The 13,856-nt window shown below is 40.0% G+C and overlaps 1 protein-coding gene across 1 annotated transcript in view; it reads right to left on the bottom strand.

Moving 5' to 3' along the window:
• Positions 1–5,344: 5,344 nt before the first annotated feature.
• LOC132401070 (retinol dehydrogenase 10-like) overlaps positions 5,345–13,856 on the bottom strand; it is a 66,362-nt gene continuing 57,850 nt past the window's right edge. The window contains exons 4-5 of the mRNA XM_059982853.1: positions 11,173–11,304; positions 5,345–6,171 (exon numbers count right to left, since the gene is read on the bottom strand). Coding sequence (XP_059838836.1) covers positions 6,048–6,171; positions 11,173–11,304 — 256 coding nt within the window. The 3' untranslated portion in view covers positions 5,345–6,047. The remainder of the gene's footprint in view (positions 6,172–11,172; positions 11,305–13,856) is intronic.

The following is a 13,856-nucleotide window of genomic DNA, read 5'->3' as shown; positions in this document are numbered from 1 at the left end:
AGTACTCAAAACAGGAGTACTTATTGTCAAAGGGGATAGCGACAGGGGTGCCCTCTAGTATCTGTCTCCCAAGGCTCCGGTGTGATTATTTGCCTATAGCTCCTATCTATCACCTCCTCACTTTCCCTGACCAGTCAAAGGTCATCGAGTTGTATCTCCAATTCCCTAACCCTGTCCCTAAGGAGCTGCAGCTCGAAGCACCTGGCACAGATGTGGCCATCTGGGAGACCAGCAAGATCCCTTTGCTCAGTGTTAATGAGCAAAGGGATCTTGGGGTCTGTTCCTAGCTCCCTGAAACTGGCTGCACTAGTTGATAGGGTGGTTAAGGTGGCAAATGGCATACTTACCATTACTAGTTCAAAAGGAAGGAAGTGATATTGTAGCTTTATAAATCTCTAGTTTGGCTGCATGTGGATTATTGCATACAGTTTTGGTCACCTTGTTGGAAGGATGTCTGTGCTTCGGAGGGGGTGCAGAAATGGTTTACAAGGATGCTGCCTGGATTAGAGAGCACTGCATTAACAAGAGACTGCACAAACTTGGGTTGTTTTCTGTGGAGCACCAGAGGCTGAGGGGAGATCTAACAGAGGCATAGCTAGAGTAGACAGACTGAATCTTTTGCCCAGGGTTGAAATGTCCCAGGCTGAGAAGGGGTAATTGGAAAGATGTGAAGGGCAAGAATTTAAAAAAATACAGAGTGATGGGTGCCTGAAATGTTAGTAGAGGCAGATACAGTATATTAGGGGCTTTTAAGAGATGTTCAGACAGGCACGTGCATGAGATAAATGGAAGGACATGGACATGGCATAGGAAGAAGAGATTAGTTTAAAATTCAAAGTAAATTTGTTATCAAAGTACATATACGTCACCATATACAACTCAGATTCGTTTTATTGTGGGCATATTCAATAAATCCAAGAGCCAATATAGAATCAATGAAAGTCCACACCCAACAGGGCAGACAACCAGTGTGCAAAAAAAACAAGTACAAAAGAAAAAGAGCACGAGAGGAAGAATTCTTGAATGTGAGCCCGGAGGTTGTGCAAGCAGTTCATTAATCGGGCAAGAGAAGTTGAGTGAAGTTGTCCCCTCTGTTTAAGAGCCTGATGACTGAGGGGTAATAACTGTTCCTGAACCTGGTGCTGTGGATCCCGAGGCACCTGTATCTCCTTCCTGATGGCAGCAGTGAGAAGAGAGCATGACTTGGTTAGTGGTGGTCCCTGACAATGTGTGCTGCTTTCCTGCAACAACGCTCCATGTACGTGTGCTTGAGGAGGGCTTTACCTGTGATGGACTGGCCTGTATCCACTTCTTTATGTAAGATTTTCTGTTCAAAGGTGTTTCTGTACCAAGCTGTGATGCAGCCAGTTGATACACTCTCCACTGCACATCTATAGAAGTTTGTCAAAGATGTCATGCCGAATTTTCACAAACCTCTAAGGAAGTAGAGGCATTGCCTTGCTTTCTTCGTAATTGCACTTATGTACTGGTCCCAGGACAGATCCTCTGAAACACTGAGGAATTTAAAGTTTTTGCCCCTCCCAACCTCTGATCCCTCAATGAGAACTAGCTCACAAACCTCTAGTTTCCTCCTGAAGTCACCAAATCAGCTCCTTGGTCTTGCTGACAGTGATTAAGCGATTGTTGTTGTGGCATCACTCAGCCAGATTTTCATTCTCCCTCCTATATGTTGATTAGTCACTTCTGATTTGGCAACAACCGTGATGTTGTCAGCGAACTTAAATATGGCATTGGAGTTATGCCTAGCCAAACAGTCATAAGTGTAAAGCAGATAGATCAGGGGGGCTTGGCATATAGCCTGGTGGTGCACCTGCGCTGGTGGAGATTGTGGCGATGTTGAACTGACTGGGGTCTACAACTGAGGAAATAGAGGATCCAATTGCACAGGGAGGTATAGAAGCCAAGATCTTGAAGTTTATTGATTAGTTTTGAGGGGATGGTAGTATTGAAATCTGAGCTGTATTTGATAAAGGGCATCCTGATGTATGCATCCTTACTGTCCAGATGTCCATGATTGAGTGAAGAGTCAAAAGAGATGGCATCTTAAGTTGACCTGTTGTGCTGCTAGGCAAGCTGGAGCAGATCCAAGTCACTTCTCAGGCAAGAGTTGATGTTTCATCACCAACCTCTCCAAACACTGCATTGCTGTGGATCACAGATTATGCTTTTTAAGCACTGGTATAATTGAAGCTCGCTTGAAGCAGGCTGGTATCGCACACTGCCAAGGCATGAGCCATTTGATTACTAATTAGTTCAGCACAACATTATGGGCTTAAGGGCCTGTTCCTCTTCTGTACTGTACAGCAAACACTGGCAACTGCATTCGAGCACAAAAATGAAAAAAGTGCTTTAATATGGTATAATTAATTCTTGACAGATTGTTGTACCACTTGAGGTATATGTTTTGATGATGCAAGTTCAAAACCTACTGTATTTGATAATGAAGGTTAGTCATCTAGAACTCAGACTATAAATCAGATATTTAAGGTTGTTAAAGTCTTTCAAGATGTCATCACAAAGCATTTAATCAAAGTGCTTTTATACTGATCACAAAATTGTGTTTAAAACCATTTCAAATCAATTACAGGCTTCCCCTGCTATCTGAAAGTAGAGCATTCCTGTGAAACCTTTCGTAAGCCGAAATGATGTAAAGCTAAGAAGCTATTAACATTTATATGGGGAAAACTTTTGAGTGCTCCCAGACCCAAAAAATAACCTACCAAATCATACTAAATATAGCACATAAAAACTAAAATAGTAACGTACAGTAAAAGCAGGAATGATATGTTAAATACAGCCTATATAAAGTAAAAATAATATATGTACAGTGTAGTTTCACTTACCAGAATCGTAGAATCAGGAAGGTTTAGCCGAAACCAATTTGTAGAGAAAAAATTAAATAAAATAAATCGGCGCACACCCGCCCGTGCAAGGCTTCACGGTCATGGTAGTCTTTCTCAGGGTAAACACAAGTTTAAAGCGAGTGCCTTTTTTCATAAAAGCAAAAATCATCTTTGGATTTCTTTTGGTTAGCGAAAACAGGTACTAATGCAAGTCTTTCGTAAAAGTGAAGTGGCGTGAAGCGAACTTTCAAAAAGTGGGGGACACCTGTACCCTTAAACAATTAACAAGTACTTAATGGAGTCAACAATTGAAAAGTAATTTGTGGCTCTGTAAAGTTCAATATCATGTGCTGTATCTAAGATTGAGTTATAGTATCATTCCAAAATGGTTATATAGTACATTTGAGTTGAACATGAATCAGTAGATCATTTTATACAATTTAATGTGCTGTCATATGCATTTTTAACCAGAAAAATCAAATTGGTCTTTATTTCCATTACATTTCATCTGGTATTGGATAAACCTTTTGTATTTTGAAATGTTAAATAAATTAGCATCTAGGATTTAGGCTAGAGTAGAGCTGGGTCAAAAGGCACCATTCATTGTAAAAGTCATACAATTATAGTGTTGAATAGGAATAACATTTTTCAGAGCATCCAGGTAGTATAGATTTACTCAGAGCAGATTCTACTAAAATAGTCCAATGCAAAGTGAAAACAGAATTCAAGAGCGAGCAAGATAAAAGGCCTTCAAATAAAACAGATTTTTAGTATTAAATATGGAGGGCCTAATAGTGAGAAGTCTTCAAGTCAAACCATTAAATTCTTTGGAAAGAGAAGAACAGTCAAAGTGACGACGTTTTGGAATGAAACCCTTCATCAGGAGTGAAGGCCCGAAATGTCATCAGTACCTCCTCCCATAGATAGGAGGCCTGCTGAGTTCTGCCAGCATTTTGTGATTTTTATTTCCAGCATCTGCAGATTCACTTGTGTTACTTTTTGCTGAGTTGGAGAATTGGCCATGATCTCATTTAATGGTGGAGGAACACTCAAAGCACTATTATTGCACATGTTCATGTTTACAATGCACTTCTGTAATAGTCCATCAGTGGACCATAAACTATTATGGGGAACTTGACAATTGATGCTATATATGCCAGCAGTGGCAACTGTTCATTTTAAAGAAAAGGGACTTACTGTGATGGACCAATATGTAACAATCGATTTTCAAAACATGTGAACTGAGATTGAATGATTGTAATTTTTCATAATTTTAACAGCAGCACAAACTGGAAGGCATGAGGGGTTTGAAAGACATGTCTAACTGGATGATTTGGGACAAAATGGCCCAGCTGTCTAAGATTTAACATACAAGGGCATGCTGATGCAGGTACAGTGGTAAATGAAGACAACAAAGTACTGTTCAGAAATTCTGGCCCCTTTCCCAGCCCCTTCAATCACTAAACTTCAACATGAACTGATGCAGTTTTTCCAGCATTTAAACCATTAACTTCATTCTCACTCAAATACCAAACAGAATTGTTCAACCTTGTCAAATTTTGACTTCACAAACGTATTGTTTTCCATCTAACGCACAATAACATTTCTATTTTCTACCAATGCATTTTATTGTAATCAAGTTATCAAACTAAAAGTATACCATCTAAGTACAAATAAGCAACAAGTTCTCAAATTCACCAATGTTGTCTTGGCAGTATCACAAATGACAAAAAAAGTCCTCTAACAATAAAAGTAGCAAAGAGTGTAATCTATACAAGGACTTATCACATGTATAACATGGAAAAAAATGTGTTGGATCACAAAATGAGAAAAATTTGGTAAAGAAAATTTGCAGTGTAAAAATAAACACCGTATGATAAAACTAACTTATGATAAGACACAAAATGCTGGAGGACTCAAGGGGCCAGGCAGCATCTACGGAAATGAATAAACAGTTGATGTTCTGGGCCAAGCCAAAATGTTGACTGTTTACCCTTTTCCATAATGTTGCCTGGCATGCCGAGTTCCTCTAGCATTTTGTGTGTTACTTGGACTTCCAGCATCTGTAGATATTATCATGTTTGTAACTTATTCACAAGTCCATTTTGTTTAAGGAAAATTCAGATACTTCAAGTTCTTCCAAGGTGTGTTGGATTTTAGGATGCCTGATTTCATAGACAAGGTCTCATAGGGTATTTGGGCACTAAAGTTCTTTTAAGAATCATTTCATTGAATATGAGGGAAAGATAACCAACTAATGAAGTCTTATTTCACCCAACTGATGTGCATGGTTGAGTGTATTGATCATGAGACTCAATTTCTCAATTATCAAGCACCACAAAATTTCAATATTTATGCATCTAATAATCACATTTTAATTAAAAACTTTTACAATTAGCTACATTACCAAAAAAAACTACAGACATTGGTCTTCATATAAAAGTAGTGACACAAGATTCACAAAGACATTATTTTAGGCGTTCTACAAATAGATATACAAAGGAGGTAGAAATTTCAGGTCTTTAAAAAAATGGACCACTAATCCACAGAAATTAGGACAATAATTAAACTGGATTTAAAAAGGCACACCAATAAGATTTTCCTAAAAAAAGTGTTCCTTGTGCTGAATAGGAGCACATTCGTTCTGCAAAATTAATTGGGAGATATTTGCAATGCTTTACAAGTAATAATGTTATAATTGGTATAATCAAGGATTTACAGAAGTAAATAAGATGAACCAAGTTGTCAATAAGTACAGTGCATTTACTATTTAAAAAGTTATAAGTGGAATATTCTAAAGTATTTTTTATCCAATCTCTAGTTCAACACAATGTACAATACAGCTCTATCAACAAACACAATGGCATTGATGAGTAAGGTAAAATGTTAAAATTATCAAAACCTTGCTTTTCTCAGTTGACATCAACATGTACAAGTCTAATCACTAGAAAAGTTAAAAAGATTGGCATAATGCATAATACATTTATCTTGTGATTTAATACACAGGTACAGTAACCATTTTATCCACAGTGATCATGGAAGCTGAAGTTTCACAGCCATTTGCATCAAGTTCAACCAACCAATCACTGCAAATGTTTGTCATTCTGAATTGTATGGAGATGGTGAGCTAAATATTGCATTCACTTGGAAGGGGTCCCAAAGGATGCAGTGATCAGTTTTGCTTTAGATTTCGTTTTTGGCCTCATTGTTGTTCAAAGCCTGTTTCCTCTCTGCAATAAATGGATACATGCACTTGTCTGCACCCAAAAAACGGTACATGCATACGACTGCTTCCCATGGCATAATGCTGAAATGGAAGCAAACATATTTGTATTATCAAAGAAGCAACATTGCCCCATTTAACATTTCAGAGAATCTGTAAATCAAAGTCAGGTACAAAAGTGTTTAGATACAAATGCCACCATCTAGATTTAGGCTTTTTTTTAAAAACTTCCTTTTGAAAACTTTGAGCATCTGTCCAGATGGTATGATTCCAGAAGGATAAATTAAAGAGGAAAACAATATCAAGATACTGGATTAAATATAAATACATTCAGATACAAAAAACAAAAACATTAGGGCAGAAGGTGCAAAAACAGAATTTTTTAAAAAAGTACAATAAATGAAGACAGAGATTACCAGAGTGGTCTAGAACAAGTAGTAAAAGTCAACATTCAAGAGAAATATCAACTTCCTTCCTACAGGAGGAAAACACTTGTGTTTTATGAATGGGCACCATGATAGCATAGCAGCTGGTACAATACTACTACAGCTCAGTGCATCCTGTAGTTTAGAGTTCAATTCCAGTGCCGCAGTGAAAGGAGTCTCTGTATGCTCCCCATGCGGAATGTGAGGGTTTTCTCCGGGTGTTCTGGTTTCCTCCCACAGACCAAAGACACATCAGGTAGGTTAATCCCAACCTAAGCATGCAACAATAGGGTTTGTTGGGAGTTGCTGGGGCAGCATGGCTTGAAGGGCCAGAAGGGCCTACACACAATGTTGCTAAGTAAAAAGTAATTAAAAATCTAAACAAAAAGCATAGTAAAATCTGAAGTTTTGCCAGGTTTTTCCAAGACCTAGTCCATAATATTCAGAAGACAGTGGCAAGTTTAGAGAACAAGAATCCACAGGATTGTTTGTGGACAGCAAAAGTACAAGCTGCAGTTGGAGAGAGGTAGATCAACTGAATCAAAAGAGAATCTCTCATCTGCAGCACAAGAAAGATGATAGCCATTTCAAAAAAAAAAAATCTTTGCACCACAATCCAAACTTGCTCTTGATGCATTTACAGCTATAAGATATTAATGAGGGTCAGCTGAACAAAAATGGACAAAAGTTTCTGAAGTTTAAAAAGGCAGCATCTCTTAACAGGAATGTAAGAAGATGTAACAATGAATTTTAATTTCTATGAATAAGAACCATGTTGCACAATAGAATGAGGTTTCAGGTAGAATAGGAATACAGTACATTGAAGAATATTCATCAGACCTGAAATTCAATGAGAATCTACAGAGACTCCACATAATGCAATGGCAGCCTCGGCTAACATACAAGATGCAAGGTTTATTTTCAGAGGTGGGGTACAAACTTTAAAGTTGATTGGTCCTTTATAGATCAACATTAATTGTAAAATTATCTAGCAAGGCAACTTGGATGCAATTTCTAAGAGTTGCACTGTGCTCCCTCTTACCAATTTCCACTGCTAGCAATGAGGTCACTTTGGAAAATGTATGGTATTTTTTGAAGAATCTACTTTGCCATTCAAATAATTTAAACAATGTGAATCAACAACCCAAGCCCCTGTTGGTACTCTCTAATGAACCAAGCCTTTAAATAATGACAAAACCTGCAGATACCAGAAATATTAAACAGATTAGGTAGTGCCCATGTAGAAAAAGCTGTTAAGAGTTTAAGATCACAAGGTCCTTCATCAGATCTGGGAAGGGGTGAAAAATCGTACTATCGGCTCCCAAAAGACCATTGCATTTCAATTATCAATTCTGACCTACATCCACGATATTCCTCGTTCTCAATCTCCTCACTAAGTTTTAATTCCCTGGCCCTGACTGCCTCATTTTCATCGTGGATGTCTAGTACAGGCAGTCCCCAGGTTACGTACGAGTTCTGTTCCTGAGTCCGTCTTTAAGTTGGATTTGTACGTAAGTCGGAACAAGTACATCTAGTATTATTTAGCGTCAGTTAGTCAAACATTTGTCTTGGTATATATTTTACCTTTCTATGCATATAAAACACTTAAACGTATGTATTCCAATAATTAAACCACTGTGTTGCTTAGTAATAATTGTAGTTTTCATCGGGGCAGGGCTTTTCACATGCTCCATTATTCTCACTTTATCCGTTATCCTTTAAAATTGTTCCGATCGTTGACCAACTGTAGCCTAATGCTTTTCCAGTGACCGATGGTGTTTCACCTTTTTCCAAATGCTTATTTCTGCTTTATTTTCAATCGCGATCACTTCCCATCAATGGAAAAGAAACACTGCGGGCAGCTGGTCCTGAGCTCCGCCGGGTCCTAAGGACCACCACACTGAATTCCCAGGGTCCTAAAGTCCACCACATTAAGACAGGCTAAATGGGACAAGTGGGGGCTGTGCTGGGTTTGGGTATTTGATCCTCCACAATATCCCGCGTGGGAACTTAAACTGAAGGTGGAAGTATTTTATTTTACGAGGTCGAGATGTGAGCTCAACATCAACCCAGCACGGATTAGATTAGATTATGAGGACACTCAGTCCTCGTTTATTGTCATTTAGAAATGCATGCATGCATTAAGAAATGATACAATGTTCCTCTGGAGTGATATTACAAAATAAAAAGGACAAACCAAGACTCACACTGACAAAGCCACATAATTATAGCATATAGTTACGGCAGTGCAAAACAATACCGTAATTCGATCAATGCAGACCATGGACGCGGTTTAAAAGTCTGAAGTCTCGATCAACTCCAATCGTCCCGACATCAGGCAGCAAACGGGAGAAACTCTCCCTGCCATAAACTTCCAGGCACTGACAATGCCTCGGAAGCACCCAACGACAGCAGACTCTTGAGTCCATCCGAAAACTTCGAGCCTCCCGATTGCCTTCGACCTCGTCCCGGCCGCAGAAACAAGCAAAGCCGAGGTCTTGGAGGCCTTTTCCTCCGGAGATTCGGGACCGCACAGTAGCAGCGGCACCGAAGCGGGCATTTCAGAAGTTTCTCCAGATGTTTCTCCACGCTCTCACGTCTCCCTCCAAATCAGGATTCTGCACGGATCCCTACTTTACACGTAACAGATATCCATTCTCCAGAGAGGCCGCGCGCACTGCGTCACACCGCCATCTTCTCCTTTTTCGGGAGTCACTGGATCGACATCAACCCGGCACGTGAGCGGTCTATCACTAGATTGAACTCGAGAACCTCTGTTCTCGAGCCCTGAGCTGATCTCACAGCACCACCAGTCAACCGGAAAGGGAGGTCAGGGTGAATCTTACTAAGAAAAAATTTAAGCCAAATACAAAGTTAAACATTCACAGTGTCAACGACAATGACTTAAAATAGTGGACGGCATTGCAATCTGACTTAAAATGGCGGATGGCATTATCCTTCCTTGGTTCATAAGTACAAGTTGTCCCTAAGTTGGACGTTCGTAACTTGGGGACTACTTGTACATATACACTTCTATCCATCCAAGGAAGCCTCAAAGCTCTCCACTTCTCAAAAGAACAAACCCATCTCCCACTACTCTTCTTCCTGCAGAACTGGTTCTTACCCCATTTGGCTCCTCCCACTTTCTCCAGACTCGAAGGGTAGCCACAGGCACTTGCACAGGCCCCAACTATGCCTGCCTTTTCAATAGCTATGTAGAATAGTCCATGTTGCAAGCATTCTCTGGTAACGCTCCCCAAGTCTTTCTGCACTACAATGACGACTGCATTGGTGCTGCTTCATGCACCCATGCTGAGTTCATCAATTTCCTCAACTTTGCCTCCAACATCCTCCCTGCCCTTAAATTCACTTAGTCCATTTCTGACATCTCCCCCATTTCGATCTCTGGAGACAAACTTAACCTATATTTTTTTTTATATAGAACTACCTATTCCCTTGGCTAAACGGACTTCAGTTCCTTCATCTCCAGCACATCTGTTCCCATGATGGGGCTTTCCTTTTCAGAACAGAGATGTCTGTCTTCTTTCAAAAAGGTTTCTCTTCCTCCACCATTGATGCTGTCTTCACCTGCTTCTCCATTCCTGAGCATCTGCACTCATCCCATCCTCCTGCCACTCTAACTGTGATAAAAGTCCTCATGTTCTTACCTGCCATCCCATAACTCTCCACATCCAACACATCATACTCTGCAGCTTCCATCATCTCCAAGGGTATCCCTCCAACACAAACACCTTTAACTCCCCTTCTCTCCACAGGGATTACTCCCTTCATGACTCCCTTGTCCAATTTTCCCTCCCCACTAATCTTCCTCCTGGCACTTACCCCTGCAAGCAGCCAAAGTACTACACCTGCCCATTCATCTCTTCCCTTACCCCATTCGGCACCCCAATTAGACCTTCCCGGCAAGGCAACACTTCACCTACGAATTCACTGTCCGGTGCTCCCGATACCGCCGCCTCTGCATCAGTTGGACTGCTTTGTTGAGCACCACCGCTCCATCTGCCAAAAGTGGAACTTCCTGATGGTCAAACCTTTTAATTCCTATTCAGACATGTCAGTACATGGCCTCCTCTTACATCACAATGAGGCCATCCTCCGTGTGGAGAGCAACACTTTACATTCTACCTGGGAACTCTCCAACCTGATGGCATGAATATCAATTTCTCCATCCAGTTTAAAAAAAATCCCTTCCCCTCCCCTCTTCTTTTCACCACTCCGGTTCTTACCTTTATCCTTTATCATTTCCCCCTGCTGCCCCTCCTGCTTCCCTTTCTCCTATAGCCAATTCTCTCTGATCAGATTGTTTCCTCTCCAGCACTTTACCTTTCCTTCCCAACTGGCTTCACCTTCTACCCATCTTCCTTCCTCCCTCCTTCCTTCCCCCACATTTTTATTCTGGCATCTTCCCTCTTTTCCAGTCCTGAAGAAGGGTCTCAAAATAAAACAGTAACTGTTTGTTCATTTTTATGGATGCTGCCTGACCTGTCCAGCTCCTACAGCATTGTGTGTGTAAGCTACAAAATTTGTTTGTTGGAATATTTACTTTCAAAAGTGCTTCATCTTCTCCCACCTGTTTAAAACATGGCTCTTAGACATTTTTGGAGAAGGAATCCTTTTTTTTTAATCCTTATCCACTTACCTCTTCATAAATGTTACAGTATACATTAGTCGAGGTGTACAAATCATTGGTTGGTCTGTGAGTATGGCTCTCATAGCTTCTTTCACACAGTACTCCGGTTTCAAAGGCGGAAGAAAGGGCTCAAATTCTTTTCTACAAGATAAAAAAAATCAAAAGGACTTATAAAACAAATACGAAGATTAACCTCAAAATTAATTTGTTAATTGTGCATTGCAGAAAAAATTCCAATCAAGTATTATTGAATTAAAACAGTTTTTAAAACATGAACAGTGGTTAACCAATATAATTATCGGACACACGCGGTAGATACCACTTGATACTTGCACAGAGTAGAATAATTAAAAGGAGCCCAAAATTAAAAAAAGCAAACCAATTCTGTCTCTTCCACTGTAAATAGGCAAATAATTCACTCCATTTAATAATAGCCTATTGCACACCAGCAAGTTGGACTCTAATAAATCCTCCAATTGGTCTAATCTGGATCAGACATGTACCAAAAAAGCAAATAAGATCAATTAGTTTTAAATAATTCAGACTATTATAATGAAAAGCACCAAATTAGCAGGGTCAGATTTCAATGAGATCAAACATTTCATAAAAAACATTTACACGGTGCAATCTGAAGCTTCCTCAGAAAAGTAAATGACAGGTTGTCAAACAGGGGCTCCCATCTGGGATTCAAGGAGACCTCTCCCCCCCTCCCACACTAGTTAGTGGTAGGGGTTCATGGCAGGAATCCCTGCTCTAAAATAAAGCACCAAGCACCAATAAAGCACCAGTGGTTCTGGATTAGGAATTGAAATCTTGCAGGCCTCTTCCCCCACCATAAAAAGAGTATTTATAGCAAGATACGATCGCCCTGCCAAGCAAGTTTTGCCCCCCAAAATTTAACATCAAGTATAAAAGAATAGTGTTGAAAACATTGCCTGCTAGCCAGATCACAGGTGTCAAAGTTTGAACACAAAGGCTGCAAATTTAACTCCAAAATGTTACTTGTTTATTTATGAGAAATACTTCCATGGAAAAAGTAAAAAGCTTTTGCTAAAAGCAAATAAACACAAGCAAAAGTTCAGTTTTACTTCAATGACTAAAAGTCTTTTGAAAAAGGTCAAGAATCTTCTGGTTTCCTATAAAATTTCCCCAGAAATCCCAATGCATCCCAAACTCCATGAGTCATCATCATGAACAAAGTTCAAGTACCCAAGTTCCTGGTACTACAAATATTGTATTATCTGGACTTGAAAATCATTGGTAGTTTAATTATTACTTTTCCACTGGTAGCTAAATTGGTTACCAGGAATGCAGTACTGTCTGAGGCTGCTGCACACCCACAGTGCTGCAATCAGAAATCTCATTTGAAAGTGTGGTCTTTCCACTGCACGTTTGTGGGCTGAAGTAACAAAAATTAGTCAGAGAACACTACAGCAAAGAAACAGGTCCTTTGATCCATCCAGCCCATGCTGAGCTAATCCCATCAACCTGCATCTAGACCATACCCCTCACCCATGTAACTACCAAATTTTCTTTTAAATGTTGAAATTGAACTCATATCCACCACTTCCACTGGCAGCTCTTACCACCCTCTGTGAAGTTACCCTTCATATTCCCCTTAAATGTTTCACCTTTCACACTTAACCCATGACCATCAGTTCCAGTCTTACCCAACCTCAGTGGAGGAAGCCTGCTTGCATTTACCTCACCTTTACTGCTCACATTCTGTATACCCTGTTAAATCTCCCCTCATTCGTCTATGCTTCAGGGAATAAAGTACTAACCCATTCAACCTTTCTCTATAACTCACGTCCTCAAGACCCGGCAAAATCTTGGTAAATTTTCTCTGCATCTTTCAATCTTATTGATAACTTTCCTGTAGGTGACCAAAACTGCACACAATACTCCAAATTAGGACTCAGCAACATTTTATACAACTTCAACACAACATCCTAATTCCTGTACTCAGTGCATTGATTTATGTAGGCAAATCAATTTTCTTTACACCCTTATCTACCTGTGACACCACTATCAAGGAAATATGAATCTGTATTCCCAGATTAATCAATGCCCTATTGCGCATCATGCAAATCTTATGCTGGTTTGTCCTCCCAAACTGCAATGCCTCACACTTGTCTGCATTCAATTCCATCTGCTATTTTTTCAGTCCATCTTTCCAGCTGGTCCAAATCCGACTGCAAGTTTTGATTGTCTTCCTCACTGTCCACAACACCGAGTTTGGTATCCTCTGGAAATTTGCCAGTTTACCATCATCCAGATCATTGATGTAGATAACAATGGACCAAGCATCAGTCCCTGCAGCACTTCAACAGTCACAGGCCTCAGAGGCAACCATCAACTACCATTCTGGCTTCTCCCACAAAGCCAATGGATAATCCAATTTACTACTTCAGTTTGGATGACAAGCAACTGAACCTTCTTGATCAACCCCTCATGCAGGACCTTCTCAAAGGCCTTGCTCAAGTTCATGAAGACAGCGTGCACTGCTTCGCCTTCAACTTCCCTGGCAATTTCCTCAAAAATCTCTACAAGACTGGTTAGAAACTGTACCACACACAAAGCCCTGTTGGCCATCTTTAACCAGTCCTTGTCTATCCAAATAAACATATACCCAGTCCGTTAGAATATCTTCCAATAACTTTTCCCACAACTGATATTAGGCTCACCAGCCT

The sequence above is a fragment of the Hypanus sabinus genome, chromosome 1 (assembly GCF_030144855.1).
Source record: "Hypanus sabinus isolate sHypSab1 chromosome 1, sHypSab1.hap1, whole genome shotgun sequence".
NCBI lineage: Eukaryota > Metazoa > Chordata > Chondrichthyes > Myliobatiformes > Dasyatidae > Hypanus > Hypanus sabinus.
This window is presented reverse-complemented; position numbering and strand designations above follow the sequence as displayed.